We start from the raw sequence: 17810 nt of genomic DNA, 5'->3' as shown, positions 1-17810 counted from the left end.
CCTCTCCATCAACAGTTTATGACCACAGAAACGTCCATAGTGAAAGCCAAGGTTACGTAAAACTGCGACTGCCTTGAAAAATTCCTGATTCTTTAAGTGTGACAGTAACTTCCTGAGTGTTGTATGTTTCTTCCTGCAACAATAATCATAAGCACAAATATGAATCATCCTCTGCAAACGAATCAATATTGGTAATCCGCTTGTCCATACGACATTTCTTTCAAGGGTGTTCAGTTTCGTTAGTTCTTCAGCTTCTTTTTTTCCCGAACATGTCCTTCACAATCTTCACAATAATGTTTCCTTTTATATTCGAAGATGCAGCAGTTCTGTCAGTCACTCTGGTAAGGGAGAGCAGCGGGCCACCATTAAGTTTTTCATTCTCAAAGTAGGCACGTAACGTGCAAAGCATTTCTCTTAACCGCCCTCATATGGCAATTCCCTGCCATGAGAACGACGACGAACTTCTTCACTTATAAGTTTCGACGAACTTCCCACTGACACCGTCGAGTACCACACGACGGATAACGGTAACACCAAATAACGGTAACCGCACGTAACGCTAACAACGAATAACAACTCCTACAACTGTAAAAACGAACACACAGGAAGTCACAGGTCGCAGCGATCATGCAGGACATCAGCGTGGCTGCAACTGAAGCTCGCTGTAAGCACAATGTATTGTTTGTGGTAACGGTTTGGCAACTACAGCGATTTGCAGCAGATATCTGAAACCAAGTTTTTTATGGTTGCTGGCAATTTATTGAAAATATGTATTCCTGAGTACTGAGCCCCTTTTTGGACCAAGGTATGTGATTTTAGGCCTTTATGTAGATTGTTCTTACTCCTAGTATTGATGCTTTGTATTGAGCTCCTGTATAGAGATCACTTGCAACAAATTTCATTAAGGAATAAATATACTGCGAAGCAGTGGTTAGAATACAATGTTCCTTGAACAAGTTCCTACATGATGTTCTTGAATTTATACCGCAAATGAGCCTTCTTATTACACGCTTTTACACATTAAGCACTTTTCTTGGTTTGACATGTTACCCCAGAATATGATCCCATGCGACATAATATAATGAAAGTAAGCAAAATATGCAAGTTTTTTTTTTTTTTTTTTTTTTTAGATTTATATCTTCTACAACTGTCATCATTCTCACTGCAAATACAGACTTGTTTAGGCACATCAGCAGTTCTGTGCTATGCGCTTCCCAACTGAAATTATTATCTAAGTTGTAATCCCAGGAATTAAACACTGTGAGCCTCTACGATGTGCATGTCTTCATACATTATGCACATGCTCAAGGACAATCCCTTACAGATTGTGAACTGCATATTGTGGATCTTTTCAAAGTTTAATGACTGAATTAGCTTTAAACCATTTATTGTCAGTGTAATTTTTATTAGCAGCCATTTCTAAATCTGTTACTTGCTACTTATTGCAATGTTTGTATCACCTGCAAACAAATTAAGTACATTCTCGCTGTACGTGTAAATAGCTTCCTCTAAATCGGAACCCAAAGAATGCAAATTGTGACTTTGACATTATATTATTTGCAGTCATATGCTTAAGGAGGTGCTTGAACATGACCTTTCCAAATATTTTTGAAAAATCCGGCCAAAGTGAAGTTGGTCGATAGTTTGATAGTATCTCTTTATCCCTCTTCTGGTCAAGATGCTTAACTTCAGCATATTTTAGCTGGTCTGGAAATGTTTCCACTGATAAGAGATTGATTACACAAGTAACTTAAGATAGAACTGAACTCACATGAGCACTCATTGATATGTTATCATAAACACTAGAATACTTACATTTTAAGGGTTTAATGATGGATGCTGCTTCTTTGGGAGACATAAATGCCATTTCCATTTTACTGAAGTTATTTGTAAAGATTGGTCTCAGATAATCCATTGCACTTTTGACCAAACCTGATAACCCCAAGCTGTCAGTAACAGAAAGAAAATACTTGCTTAAGAGGTTGCAACACTACATGTACTTGCTATCAATATCTGTTCCTCTTCCTCTTTTGCACCACCTGTCTGTCTTCACTACATCCCATACAGTTTTTATTTTGTTGCCTGATGTATTTATTTTTTTGCTCATAATAAAGCTGCTTAGATTTCTGGTTTACTTGCTTCAGTATTTTGTAGTATTCTTTGTAATGCATACGGTAACAATGCTAACATCAGAGAAGTTCCTAGATGGTAGATACAATCTCTTTTTCATCCCACATATCTTTATTCCTTGTGTAATCCATGGCTTATTTTTAGACTTTGATTTGAGTTGCCTTTAGAGAAAAACAATTTTCAAAAGAGGAGTCAACTTTATTAAATAATGCTTTGTCTTTTCCATTTGAGTGAGAAGTATTGTAAACATCTATCCAGGTCATGTTTTTGAGCAATGTCCTAATATTCTCAGTTTTTGACTGATTTAGTACCCTCCTGTACTCAGATTGAGCAGTCTCAGAGCATTTACATACCCTACTTCAAAGTTCACAATAGGAATTAAATTGATTGACAGTGTTACTCATTGCAGTAACTGTTACTGACAGAGCTTTTCAATAAATTCACATTAAAATCACCAGCAACCACTATTTCCTTGTTTTTTACTGTGAGATGGGAAAACAGAGCCTCCACAATTTTAATGAAAAGATTAAAGTTTCCTGAAGGTGCTCTGTATATACTTACTACTATAAAGGACTTATTATGAAATACTACTTCTGTTGCAAAAACTTCTAAGTGCTGCTCTGAGCAAAATTTATTAATATCAATATTCTTGAAATCAAAACAGTTTCTCACAAATGTTGCAGCTCCTCCTTTCTCCATATTTCCTCTACAGAAGTAGGAAGTTAACTTTAATCTTGTAACATTTAACAAATCTGCGCATAAACTTGGTGAAATCGGAGTTGGAAAAGGCAGATAACATTTCTTGGACACATGATTACACTAGAGGGGATTAAACCCTACGCACTAAAGGTGAATACAATTGAGGACTTCTTCGTACCTGAAAAGGAGTTGACGGCATCATCACCTCGCCTACTTAAGTTACTAAAGAAGGCATAGCGTGGATCTGGGGAGAAAAGCAGCAGAAAGTTTTTGAAGTTCTTTGTTCTCAGCACCAATAATACACCAACTGGACATGACACAACAATTCTACCTGGGCTGACATGGCAGTTAGTATAGCATCAGTTATCATCTATTTCAAACGTACGAAGTTGACAGTCGAAGTGAGACCGTGTGACTGCCCTTCATCTGCAAAGCATTAACTATGTGGGAAAGACAACACACTGTTACTGAGGAGGAAACATTACCCATTGTTTGGGGTTTTAGTAAGTTTAGAGTCTATCTGCTTGTATAAAAACATGGTACTGAGTGCACAGACCACAAAGAGCTATCACTTTTAATGAAAAATAAATCAAAACATAACCTGACAAGATGAGCATCTGAATTTCAAGAGTGCGACTATGGAACTGAATGTAAGTGCAGAAAAGGAAATATTATTTTTTATGCACTGCCACAATTAACCAAAAATAGTGAAGAAATAAACATGGCACAACTAACGGCAAAAATTTGAATGAATTACGTGAAGTGTGTAGCAAGTGAGAAAGAAATTAACTAACCTGCAGAAAAACTATAAGTTGGAGCACAAAAATGGCAAACATATACCTCTTTAACAGACTCTGACAGAAAAGAAGGGAATCAGCTGCCTCAACCCTCATACCACTTTCCTCACAAAAAATTCTGGTATGCAAACATATTTACAATCTTTTAACAGAAAACAATCTAAATCCTTTTCCCCAGCCTCTCCTTGTAGTTACCCTCTCACATTTTGGTTACTCAGACTTGGAGAAAAATAAAATCCCTGAGAATTCCGGGTATGAGGAGGAAGATGGTGTCATATGAAGCTCCTTATAAATTAATGGTGAATATGGAGGAGGAGGGGAAGAGCATACCACAGTAATAACTTTTATTTCCTCTCAGCTGAGATATTTTAGCCATCATCAGTAGTTTAATTGTCTTTTTTAAACAATGATAATTTGTATGGGATAATATTCATATAATTAACACACTTTGAAATATTATTTTAAAAATTGTGATTCACAAAACACAATAAAATTAAATTTCAATGCCAGGTGGAAAACACAGAATCCTCTGAGATTTTATGAAATTCCCAGATTTTTCCAGGTGAAACATAATTCCCAAAGGATTCCAGGTTTTCCAGAAGAATTGCCACCCTGTCTCACTTGCACTCTACATATGTAAATGCTGCTGCAGACTGATTCAAGTCAGAGTGGAGTGCCACTCAGCTCTGTCTCACTACAGAGCAAGAGTTGTATTATACAGGACAATGTAGTAAAGTTTATAGTCAACTGCACTATGAGAGAAGATACTATTACGCCATACTGAATCAAGTGATATGTTAGTGTCTACTGACTGTAGCAAATACACATGACATTCCTGTGGACATAGAGTTAAGTAAAAGTGATCTAATATTTTGTGTGTGCTGTAGTATCAACACGGCCTCCTCCAGAAGTGAATATAATAAAACGCCACAATGCTGATGAGTGGTCCCCCCGGCAGAATATTTTCATCACGAAAAAGCGTGAATATGTTCACACGCTAAAGTTTTTGGTGAGGAAGGCAGAATGAGGCAGTTGGCTCCCTATTTTTCTGTCAGTCATTTAAAAAGGTACATATTCATCTTTTTGTGCTCTGACAGGAGCATTTTTCCACTGGTTGCTGTTTATATAAAATGAATCCTACAATCCAGAAGAGTTTTGACTTTATTTGTATACTTCAACATACTTCTATACTTCAAGAGATATAAGCTACATATAAGTATGCACAATATAAGGTTATTACAAAAATGTTCACTTTACATTTGCTCTGCATTTTTACTCATTGAAAAAAGCCACTAGTCAGATTATGATCAACAAATTAATGAACACTTATTTTATGCATGCTATTAAGCCATGTAAATCTTCACAAAAAATGCCTCACAGTTCAACTGCATGAATAGAAAACTAGAAGAAAATAATGTCAAACAATTTCTAATCACAGGTCATTGTCATCGTCCAACCAGTGTCGCACACAGTTTGTGAATTTGCATTACTTTGTACGGTACATTGTGGAGAAAACCGTAAAAACCAAACTGATAAATCACTCGAGTTTGAAAATGTAATTAATATTTAACGCCAGTTAGGTAGTGCCACTATGCACTGTGTTATTTGGAAGAAAGCCAAGCAGTGTTTTTACAGAACCCCTAAGTTTCCACCTACAAGAGAACTAATACAAGAAAAATATCACAAAGTACCATTGGGTACTGCAAAATGGAAACCAGCTAAACACAAACAAGCCCAAAATAAATTAGTGAGGTTGAATTTTCTCAATTTGAGATTACTGAAGGAGTGATCTATTTTACTTTCTTACGTGACTAGGCTGTTGAATACTTTTTAGCAAATTAGTGACGCCTATTACATATGCAGAAGGCAGTTTTATCCTATTTAAAACACAGAAGTCATTGAAGGAAAAGGAATAAATCAGAAAATTTCATCATAATTCCATTGGTCTGATTTGGATTGCAAAAATAATGCATCTGAATTTCAAGAGAATAGAGTTGTTCAAACTGACAAAAAATATGGAATTCACCATGTGGAGGACACTAAATCCTGTTATCATCACAATGAGTGGGACAATAAGTAAAATTATTTATTTCATACATTCAAGAACTTCCTACATGTTTGTATCGTATTTTATGTTCATTTCCATGCAAACGACTGGTTCTGATAGCTCCAGTCAGTTTAAATACAGAAAGTGTTGTACCATACAGACTTCTTATGTGTGGAGCTCACATCTAGTGTTAGGATCAACGACCACATTGTGGCTGGAATGCAATAATCTCTGTCTATACATGGTGCATAGTAGTTAGAAAACTGCCTATGGGTTGGCACCACCTGATTGACTATGTCAGCATGCTGCACTGAACTTGCTCCAGTTATATGCTGACAGTGTGCAGGCACTGGGACTGCTGTGTCACTGCCACTTGGAGAGAGCCATCCCACCTACTGCCTATGAGGGATGCACATTCATCAATTCATGCAACATAGCTGTGGAGCACTAAAAGCCGAGTTCAGTCTGATTAGGGCTTCATGCAGGTGCTCTATACAAAGATGAAGCAATTAGTAAAATATTTTGTATGGTTTATTACTTTTGTGTGTTTCCTTGTCTATTACATGAGAATATATTCTTTGAATGTATATGTTAATATTGTTCAAGTGACACATTTTAATGTGTTTAGAAAATTTTGTGAATTGTACATGACTATTTCTCAGTTTTCTAACATTTGATCCAGTTAGGGAAATATTCATCTCTATCTATCATTATATTTATTTATATTTAAACCTATGATTAAATTTGTGATAGGATATTAGGGAATGTTTATTAACCTTAGGGTATATCTGTTAAATGCCTAGAAACAGCACATTTTTTGTAGTATGTAGTCAAGTTCACAGTTAATATTGTCTTTGCTGTTAATAACAAGTTCATTGTTTCTGTGCATTACTGAAAAAGTTGTGCTACATTTTGTCAGCGTTTTTCATCTATATTTTACTGTATATAGCTTCATGAGATTACTGTTTGGTTATCATTATGACTCATGTTGTTATTAGTATTTCCTTCTAAGTTGCCACACAGGATTTGATTGTGAGTTATGAACATTCTGTGGTGCTTACTGCTAATACTGAAATGATACAGGAGTTGGGGTGGGTGTCATTAAAACATAGGCGTTTTTTGTTGCGGTGTCATCTTCTCAAGAAATTTCAATCACCAACTTTCTCCCCCGAATGCGAAAATATTTTGTTGACGCCGATCTACATAGGGAGAAATGATCACCATAATAAAATAAGAGAAATCAGAGCTCGCACCAAAAGATATAGGTGTCCCTTTCTTCTGCGTGCTGTACAAGATTGGAATAATAGAGAATTATTCCGAAGGTGGTTCGATGAACCCTCTGAAAGGCACTTGAGTATCCATGTAGATGTAGATGTAGTTGGCACGTTCACCCTTCACTAAAATTGACTGAGATTGATAAGAAGGACATAGGATGAGGAGGATTTGTCTACACACTGCCACAACAGCAAAATTTACAACCTGTGTCACAATTTATACTATCATTCTCACCCTTACACTGTTTAGAATTACATTAGGCACAAGATATATTAGTTATACACATGTCGAAATGCTTCTGTTAACTGAAATTTATTACAACCTTATAATATTTCTTGAAGAACTGGGTTATGTTCAGTTGCAGTTTTATTTGGCCTTCTTAACAGATTTTGATTCATATGAGGAGCCCAGAATGGAAATTTAAGAGCTGCGAGGACGTGAAATCCAGCTGGACAATAAGATTACAAACACAACCTTTGTGGGGCACAACAGCATCCAGTTAAGCATTTATGGATTCAACAATAAATTGTACAGTTGCTTGTTTTCAAGCACATGCCAGCACAGCTGTCATTAAAGAGGAGGTTACAGGTAAGATTGACCATCAACAATCTGTCAGAGAAGTATTCAAACAGCACAAAGTGATGAACTGAATATTACTATAATGTGTGCATTGGAAATTGAACAGTAATTAGCAAGTTGGGATTGTCTCCCGCGATTGTAGTATTTATGAAAGTTTAAGTTATTCAAATAGCTTTTGAAAAAGGATACAATAAACTAAGCGACATCTCAATCTATTGTGCTTAAGGAACTCCATCCAACTAGTTATCAAATCGTGTTAAGGATGAAATGACCCATCACTGATGAGAAATAATTATCAACCAGTGAGCAAGCAATAGGAACTTCGCAAGTGGCACCAGCACAAACTGGAGGAGCTGCCCTAATCACCTCCAGGCCTTACATAAGTTTCTTATGAAAGCTGACATCTGTTCATATGATCAGTTCACCAAAATATTCCACTACTGGCCATTAAAATTACTACGCAATGAAAATGACATGCTACAGATGCGAATTTAACCGACAGGAAGAAGATGCTGTGATATGCAAATGATTAGCTTTTCAGAGCATTCACACAAGTTTGGTGCCGGTGGCGACACTTACTACGGTCTGACACGAGGAAAGTTTCCAACCGATTTCTCATATATACAGCAATTGACTGGCATTGTCTGGTGAAACGTCGTTGTAATGCCTCTTGTAAGGAGGAGAAATGCGTACCATCACGTTTCTGACTTTGATAAAGGTCGGATTGTAGCCTATTGCGATTGCGGTTTATCGTATCGCGACATTGCTGCTCTTGTTGGTCGAGATCCAATGACTGTTAGCAGAATATGGAATTGGTGGGTTCAGGAGGGTAATACGGAATGCCGTGCTGGATCCCAACGGCCTCATATCACTAGCAGTCGAGATGAGAGACATCTATCTTATCCGCATGGCTGTAACGGACCATGCAGCCACGTCTTAATCCCTGCGTCAACAGATGGGGACGTTTGCAAAACAACCACCTGCAAGAACAGTTCGACGTCGTTTGCAGCAGCATGGGCTATTAGCTCGGAGACCATGGCTGCAGTTACTCTTGACGCTGCGTCACAGACAGAAGCACTCGCGATGGTGTACTCAACGATGAACCTGAGTGCACGAATGGCAAAATGTCATTTTTTGTGATAGATCCAAGCTCTGTTTGACTCAATGCCCAGGCGTATCAAGGCCGTTATTACGGCCAGAGGTGACTGTTTTGGGTACTGATTTCTCAGGATCAATGCACCCAAATTGCTTGCAAATGTAACCACATGTCAGTTCTAGTATAGTATATTTGTCCAATGAATATCTGTTTATCATCTGCATTTCTTCTTGGTGTAGCAATTTTAATGGCCAGTAGTGTACATTTCATTCAAAAAATGTGTTGTCTCTCTCAGTTTCCATACGTACTTGTAGGCAAAAATATTTTGAGTTGCCAGAGAAAAAAAGAAAAAACACACACACACGACAGAGAGAGAGAGAGAGAGAGAGAGAGAGAGAGAGAGAGAGAGAGAGAGAGAGAGAGAGAGAGAGAGAGAGAGAGTGCAAAACAAAATGCACATCATATAGAAATCTTCACCAACTAAACATATAAACAGCTGACCATGACATTCATGTGCTGCCGTGTAGCATGATCCCTATACTGGGCACTAAGGGGAAAAATACTACCACAAAAACAAAAGATGTTCCAATGTGTACTGGTCAGTGGTACACTTTCATCTTTTCCTAAAACTCCTGACACGCGCCTTGAATTCATTCAGCGATCCAATAAAATTCATCACGCAACATTATTACTGATTTTCATTTACATTCATACAGATAATAATGTATTATTTGCTTATATACATATGTAAAAAATGCACATAAAAAGAATATTTTCATTGAGATATTGATATTCTACAACTATCATAAATACTTTGTAGTTTCAAGTAACCAGTAATATTAGTTGGTGTTGTTGTTATTTTCAAAATTATTGCTAGTATTAATATTGTTAACCTAATAAAATTCTAATCAAATTAGAACTAATAATTAAAAATGCTAGTGGAAGAATAAATATTTAAACAATAATAATAAAACAATTTATGTTTTTCTCACCCGATGTATAATCCTAAAAAAATCAAAATCAGAAATTGGAAAAGAACTCACTTTCATCTGTGTAACAAAAGTATTATTGTCATGTAATATCTTTCTTTATCTTTGACACTATTATGAAATGGCTAAATTGCTACTCATTATATGGTGGAGATACTGAGCAGCAGACAGGCACAACAAAAAGACTGCTAAACAAGTGAGTTTTCAGCCAAAAGGCATTTTTATAAAGGAGACAACACACACACACACACACACACACACACACACACACACACACACACACACAAGTAGACATGACCACTGTCTCAGGCCACTGCGACTGGACTGCAAACAACTGTGCATGATGGGAGAAGGAATCCCGTTGGTGTAGGTGAGGAGGAGGTTGCTCTTGGGAAGGGGAGTGAAAGCAGGGTAGGAGTGGGGAACTGTAAAGTGCTGCAGGTTGGGGGAGCATACAGGAACTTGGTGGGGACAGGGAAGAGCAACTAGGTGCAGTGGGGTTGTTAGACGGGTGGAGAAGAGAGGGGGGGAGGGTGAGAAAGAGAGTGGTAAAGGAGAGAAGTAAAGAAACTGTGGATGCATTGGTGGAACAGAAGGCTGTGTAATGCTGGCTGGGGTGGGAGCAGGGAAAGAGGATAGTTGGATGAAGGACAGTGACTAATGATGGTTGAGGCCACGCGGGTTATAGGAACATAGAATGTTTTGCAGGGAGAATTCCCACCTCTGCATTACAGAAAAGCTGGTGTTGATATGAAGAGTCCATATGGCGCAGGCTGTGAAGCAGTGATAGAAGTGAAGAATTTTGTGTTGGGCTGCTGTTTCTTGGTCACAATGTGTCAATGGCCACTCTTGTGGACAGCCAGCTTGTTGGCTGTCATGTTCACATAGAACGCAGCACTATGGTTTCAGCTTAGCTTATTGATCACATAATGCTTTCACAGGTAGCCCTGACTACTATGGTGGGTTACATGATGCCTGTGGCCAGACTGGAGTATGTGGTGGTGGTCATAGGATACAAACAACGTTTTTGCATATGTTACTTAACAGCTAATATATATTTTTGAATGCCCCTCATTGTAAACAACAGCTTAAATATTTGTAAAATAAAGAACAAACCGCCTTCAGTCACAAGTTGCATTTATTTATTGCACTATGCATTTCGAGCCCTGGAGGCTCATCTTCAGGTGCTTTTTAGTGACTTTATTTCACGTGTTTTAGTTGTTTGCCTGTTGATATTACATTTTTGGTTACAACATGGTATATTGTAAATATAAGTTTGACAGCGTTAATAATATGAAAGTAACTTACAGTTAACATTGTATACTGTCTGCTTCCGTTGTCCAGTAGGTATACACAATACACATCTTTAATTTTACGGTACATACTGGTATATATAGATATTCACACACTTTTTTGCACATTGTGTTAGCAGAACGTAAACATGCCAAAGATTCTCGTTCATACAGATATTCTACTTCTAAATATAATCGATTTTTAGTACACAGGTAGTATTAAAATAATTATTTGGTACCATGTTGTAGGTTGTCAACTGTTTGTACTATTATAGATTTGATTCCTTAGGAAAAAATAAACTTTTGAAGGTGTAGAAAAAATTGTGGCTGTTAAACTCTGTTAGTTCATTCAACAAGTTTTGAGGATATTTTTCTTTGTGTAGCATTATTTCTAACTGTTCTAGTAGGCTAAGTTTTTTACTGTTGGGTTCTGTGTGAAGTACAGTTAGGCTGTTGTGGATGTTGTCAAGTCTGTGTTTATTAACATACATGTGGTTAGCTATTGTAGATTTTTCAAAATGGTTTAGTCGAAAAGCGTCGGTGTGTTCTTTATACCGTGTGTGGAAGGTTCTTCCAGTTTTTCCTATGTAAAATGCAGGGCAACTGTTACATTGTAATTTATATATTCCACTGTGTTGTGTTATTGGCTTGTTTGTGTTCACTGTGTGAGGTAAGTGGTATCCAAGTTTGCTGTTTGTGGAGAAAGATATTTTAATATTGGTTTTTTTGAATAGGTTAGCTATTTTTTGTGATACTGTGCCTAAGTATGGAATGCTTGTGAAGATTTGTTTTGTGTCGGTAGTTATCTTTTCAGTGTTTTTGTGGATGAAGTTGGTCTGAATTTTTTTAGATAGTTTATCAATTGATTTTACAGAGTAACCATTATTTACTGCAATTGTTTTGATAGTATCTATTTCTTGTGTTAGTGCTTTGGGTTTTAAAGGTAATGTATGTGCCCTGTTCAATAATGATCTAAATGCAGCATACTTATGTGTGTTCGGGTGGTATGAAGATTCATGTATTGTGATGTCAGTGTAGGTTGGTTTTCGGTAAATGTACAAGTTATGTTCTTGTTGTTCATTCACAATTGTGAGGTCTAAGAAATTTATGGATTGATTAGTTTCATGTTCTATTGTGAACTTTATTTTATTGTGGAGTGAGTTGAATGATGTGAGGAGTTCTTCAAGTTCATCTTTAGTGCCATCAAATAAGAGTAGTGTGTCATCTACATATCTCTTGTAATATACAATTTTTTGAACAAGCTTATTTTCTCCTTTGAAGAACTTATTCTCTAAGTGGTTGATGAAAATGTCAGCTAGGAAACTTGACATGCAGTTACCCATAGCTAAGCCTTCTTTCTGTTGATAGATTTTATTATTAATTGAAAAGTAGTTGTGGGACAGTACTAGTTCAAGTAGATCTACCAACTCTGTAATCTCTGGTATGGTTAGTTTTTTGTGTGTGATGAGGTTTTCTCTAATAATTTCAATTGTGTCTTTAACAGGTATATTTGTGAACAGGTTGACAATGTCAAATGAGGCAAATCTAGCTTCTCCGGGGATTTTTATGTCTTTGATGAGTGTTGTTAACTCGTGTGCATTTTTTACTGTGTATGTGGTTTCAAAAGTGTAAAATTCAATGAGGATATTATTTAACAACTGTGAAAGTTTATATGCAGGTGTGTTCTTGGAGTTAACAATTGGTCTAATTGGAGAGTTCTGTTTATGGATCTTTGGCTGTGCTCTGAGTTTGGGGGCAGTGGGATTCATTAATGTGCAAGCTTTTATTTGTTTATCAGACAGCAGGAAGTTACATTGGTTAAGCATTTTCTTCAATTTTTTCTGAAATTTAGTGGTTGGATCATGGTTCAGTTCAGTAATGTTATTTTCTGCAAAAAAATTAAGAGTTTTAGTAATGTAATCATTTTTATAAAGGATGACTGTGGAATTTCCTTTATCTGATTTCACAACAAGAGCATCATGTTCATTGAGTTTGTGTTTCAGTTGTTTCAGCACTTTGTTTTCTTCAAAAGTTGGGTTGGAGTGTTGTTTTGCTTTCTTTTCTTCTTTCTGGATAATTTCATTAACTTTATGTGCTAAGACAATCTGTTCATTGTGGTTCAGGTTGGCCATGTCTGCAGCTTTCTTTGTATCAACAAAGAGGTTTTTTAAATTATGATGATTAAATTTTGGTTTAATATTGTGTTTAAGACCTTTGTTCAGTAAAGCTTGTTCTGTGTTTGTGAAGCTAATGTTGGTTTCGTTGATAACTCTTTCATAGAAAGTCTGTGTTTTAGAAGTTACATTATTATGGGCACTGTCATATTTTTCTTTAAGGGATTCAAGTTTTTTTGCATGTTTATCAGTTATAGTAGTTCTAACTTTTGTACACAGGGTTGTAACATATTCATCTACATAATACATTTCTAATGGATGGAGTATGCTAGTTAACTCTAAATGTAGGTGGTAAAGAGCTCTATTAAGTTCTTCTTTTTGCTTGTGCTGTAGTTTGATTTCTGTACGTAACCAGTTGTTCTCGAATTTTTTCGTAGCTATTCTGGCTGCTTGTGAACGCCACTTTCTCGTAATGTTAATGTAGTTTGGAATAAAACCATGAGATACACATTCTTTGTTAAATTTGACACTACAAATCACTTTTGTTAGCTTAAGTTTCGCATTTTTAAATGAGTAAGGAGAAAATAAGCTTGTTCAAAAAATTGTATATTACAAGAGATATGTAGATGACACACTACTCTTATTTGATGGCACTAAAGATGAACTTGAAGAACTCCTCACATCATTCAACTCACTCCACAATAAAATAAAGTTCACAATAGAACATGAAACTAATCAATCCATAAATTTCTTAGATCTCACAATTGTGAATGAACAACAAGAACATAACTTGTACATTTACCGAAAACCAACCTACACTGACATCATAATACATGAATCTTCATACCACCCGAACACACATAAGTATGCTGCATTTAGATCATTATTGAACAGGGCACATACATTACCTTTAAAACCCAAAGCACTAACACAAGAAATAGATACTATCAAAACAATTGCAGTAAATAATGGTTACTCTGTAAAATCAATTGATAAACTATCTAAAAAAATTCAGACCAACTTCATCCACAAAAACACTGAAAAGATAACTACCGACACAAAACAAATCTTCACAAGCATTCCATACTTAGGCACAGTATCACAAAAAATAGCTAACCTATTCAAAAAAACCAATATTAAAATATCTTTCTCCACAAACAGCAAACTTGGATACCACTTACCTCACACAGTGAACACAAACAAGCCAATAACACAACACAGTGGAATATATAAATTACAATGTAACAGTTGCCCTGCATTTTACATAGGAAAAACTGGAAGAACCTTCCACACACGGTATAAAGAACACACCGACGCCTTTCGACTAAACCATTTTGAAAAATCTACAATAGCTAACCACATGTATGTTAATAAACACAGACTTGACAACATCCACAACAGCCTAACTGTACTTCACACAGAACCCAACAGTAAAAAACTTAGCCTACTAGAACAGTTAGAAATAATGCTACACAAAGAAAAATATCCTCAAAACTTGTTGAATGAACAAACAGAGTTTAACAGCCACAATTTTTTCTACACCTTCAAAAGTTTATTTTTTCCTAAGGAATCAAATCTATAATAGTACAAACAGTTGACAACCTACAACATGGTACCAAATAATTATTTTAATACTACCTGTGTACTAAAAATCGATTATATTTAGAAGTAGAATATCTGTATGAACGAGAATCTTTGGCATGTTTACGTTCTGCTAACACAATGTGCAAAAAAGTGTGTGAATATCTATATATACCAGTATGTACCGTAAAATTAAAGATGTGTATTGTGTATACCTACTGGACAACGGAAGCAGACAGTATACAATGTTAACTGTAAGTTACTTTCATATTATTAACGCTGTCAAACTTATATTTACAATATACCATGTTGTAACCAAAAATGTAATATCAACAGGCAAACAACTAAAACACATGAAATAAAGTCACTAAAAAGCACCTGAAGATGAGCCTCCAGGGCTCGAAATGCATAGTGCAATAAATAAATGCAACTTGTGACTGAAGGCGGTTTGTTCTTTATTTTACGAAAGTAAAACAGTCGCGGACGAAACACTGGTAAACAATGGATAAAATTAAGTTAAATATTTGTTTATATGTGGAAGTTTGACATACTTACCCATTTTCAATGCTACAGAAACAAAATGGTGTTGTTTTATGTAAGTGGCATACATAAAACTTCACAATGGATGGATATAAAATTCTAAAGCTTTTTCCACAGCCATGAACATTTTGGAATATATATAATGCATAAGTTGTATACTATGGCACCTGGTTATTCTACTGAACCAGTCATAAATAGGTTACGTTATGCAAAGAGTTCACTGTTGTGATGACAACTGCATACTAATATTCACAATCCTATTGTTATTAGCAAAGTTTACTGCTGATCTTGTCTAACCTTGTTGTGATGTTTGTTTGTCTAACCTTAATCTAATACAGCTTGTTGTTTGGAAGTGAGTCAACAATTGAGTCGTTACACTTTGTGGCCCTTCAATGGCATCTGCTACCTCAAGTAGCAATAGAATAGCTTCTATCCCACCAATCCCCTGCTATGCAACAGGTTTTCATATGTCATGGTGCTGAGGTGTTGCACCACCTTTGACTATACCTACGTGGAGACTAAAATCAAATGCTAATGACCTAAGGACATCAATATTTGAGCAATGTAGTTATACCAGTCAAGTTCGTGAATGGATTGACTTCCTTTCCTTTTCCCATGATGATGCTGAAATGCTGTAATTAAAATTGTCCCAATGAAACATTACTTAGGCTGGTATTACACTATCAAATTTCTTTGTCCAATAACTTTGTCAAAGAAATTTGATGATGTTATAGGGAACTTTGTCAAATGTCATCAAATATTTGATCAAATCTAGGGCCTCGCTGTAGATTTGATCAAAGAAGTCACTTGTCTTCTGTTCACTGCAATGTGACATGTTACCACATGGAGTGCTAGCATCGCTGCAGCATTCTGTCATCTGTAGTGTTTTTATAAACATTGCCGGTGAATATAATTGGTGTTTACCGACAACTACAAAATTAATAGAGATGTATGAAGCTGATGAGGCAGCCTGAATACAAAAATAGATTAAGAAGATTGGAGACCTAACCTAACCTAACCCAACTCTCTCCTGTAGCAAGGAATTGGACTGTTACAGCGAGCCTGTCTTCTGCAGATACAGCAGTTCTTAATTGAGTATTGTGCTTTGTGATATGAGGATACACTTGGGTAATTGATGCACGACTTGACGTCCTCCACTATAAGCTCACTTAACAAGTTTTGTTGAAAGCTTTTATCGTGTCATCATAAAACCCACGGCTTCCCCCCCCCCCCCCCCCCCCCCCCCCCACTTCTCTTCTGCAACTGCTACGGTTAATAGCAAGTTATTGTTGTCGACCATCTTGAACTTTGACGAAAAATATGATGACAGTGTAATACCCCTTTTTAGCGCCATGTCAAAGATCTTTGTCAAATATATTTGACAAATATTTAATCACAACTTTGATCAAATCTTTGACAAAGAAATTTGATAGTGTAATACCGGCCTTAGATGTATGAGGCTATGTAGACTGATTTCCTAACTGTTTCAATCAGTGTATAAAGCTGTAGGATCTCTTCTACACTAATATTTCACTAGTGGCACAAGATTCTCTCTTCCCAAATATTAGCAGAAAATTTTAATAGCATATAATGAATTAATAATGCATAGTAGTATTTAACGATCTGCATTCTTATAAGACATCCACAATATCAAACAGAAAATGATAGTATGAAGTTGCCTCAGAGTAAATACTAGGCAAATCGAACAGAAGGAAGGAAATAGGAGATATAATTACCAGTTTAATACAAAATCATGTTGCTCTGTACAAAATTCTCAGTGTGAAACTTTTATACATAAACAAATAGAGCAAATACAATACAAAATAATTTAAATTATCACAGAAGAGTAATGTTTCTTAAGAATGCACAAGGATGTTTTCCCTTCACTTGGACTTGAACTGTTTCCCTTTTACAGGTATGGCCCCCAGCCAATGTACATTCGACAGAGATTATCAATACTGGTTGCTTCCATAATGAGACTATTGGCTTGCCCTTCTACAGACAGAGGGAATGAGTATGGTTTGCTCACAGACCGCAACACCCCTTTCAAACGTTGCTCTATTCTTGCGAGATTTTGCACAGCCTGCAACAATGTAAGAAATAAACATCCCTTTAATAGTAAGTGGTGTACAGATAAAATACAAGTTTCCAATGCATAGTACCATCAATAATGTTAAAACAATAAATATTCTCCAACAGATGAGTCAAGTCATGATGCTCACAAAGTAAATGTCCCCCCCCCCCCCTCCCCCCAATCATTCAGCATTCAAAAGGAACGTTATAAATGAACTGCCTACAAGCAATATAGTGTTGAAATAAAATGAAAAACTACAGCAAACTTGAACATTAAGTAACACACCATGCAATTTGCTATGCTTTACAGAAGCCATAAAATTACCACAATTCAACTTGGGTTCTCATTTACTTTTTGTGATATAGTAATTACATATCATGGGTGTACAGAGAAATTGATCAAAGAGGGGGCAAGATAATAAAATTGCCATTTTTGATATTATTGATTTGGTGATTGTGAGTACAGCCTAATACTAGAAGTAAATCTCACAGGACTTACTGAACTAAACCTGACAGGACTTACTGCCTCTCGAGCAACTGACTGGTATACGTTCAATGTTTTTAAGGTACTGTGAAACACAAATGGTGTGCAAATTTC

General features: G+C 36.2%; 1 protein-coding gene and 1 long non-coding RNA gene across 3 annotated transcripts in view; one reads left to right on the top strand and one right to left on the bottom strand.

Annotated features, from left to right (window-relative positions):
• The first annotated feature begins 600 nt into the window (after window positions 1–600).
• Window positions 601–17130, top strand: LOC126334728 (uncharacterized). Its single transcript, XR_007564775.1, has 3 exons — window positions 601–805; window positions 7335–7536; window positions 17055–17130. It is a non-coding gene; the product is annotated as an uncharacterized LOC126334728 (long non-coding RNA).
• Window positions 16860–17810, bottom strand: part of LOC126334727 (serine/threonine-protein kinase ATR-like) — a 402997-nt gene continuing 402046 nt past the window's right edge. For both annotated transcript variants that reach the window (XM_049997265.1, XM_049997266.1), the window contains exon 43: window positions 16860–17222. In XM_049997265.1, coding sequence (XP_049853222.1) covers window positions 17049–17222 — 174 coding nt within the window. In that variant the 3' untranslated portion in view covers window positions 16860–17048. The remainder of the gene's footprint in view (window positions 17223–17810) is intronic.

The sequence above is a fragment of the Schistocerca gregaria genome, chromosome 2 (genome assembly GCF_023897955.1).
Source record: "Schistocerca gregaria isolate iqSchGreg1 chromosome 2, iqSchGreg1.2, whole genome shotgun sequence".
Classification (NCBI taxonomy): Eukaryota; Metazoa; Arthropoda; class Insecta; order Orthoptera; family Acrididae; genus Schistocerca; species Schistocerca gregaria.
The sequence above is the reverse complement of the archived record's forward strand: the minus strand, read 5'-3'. Positions and strand labels throughout refer to the sequence as shown.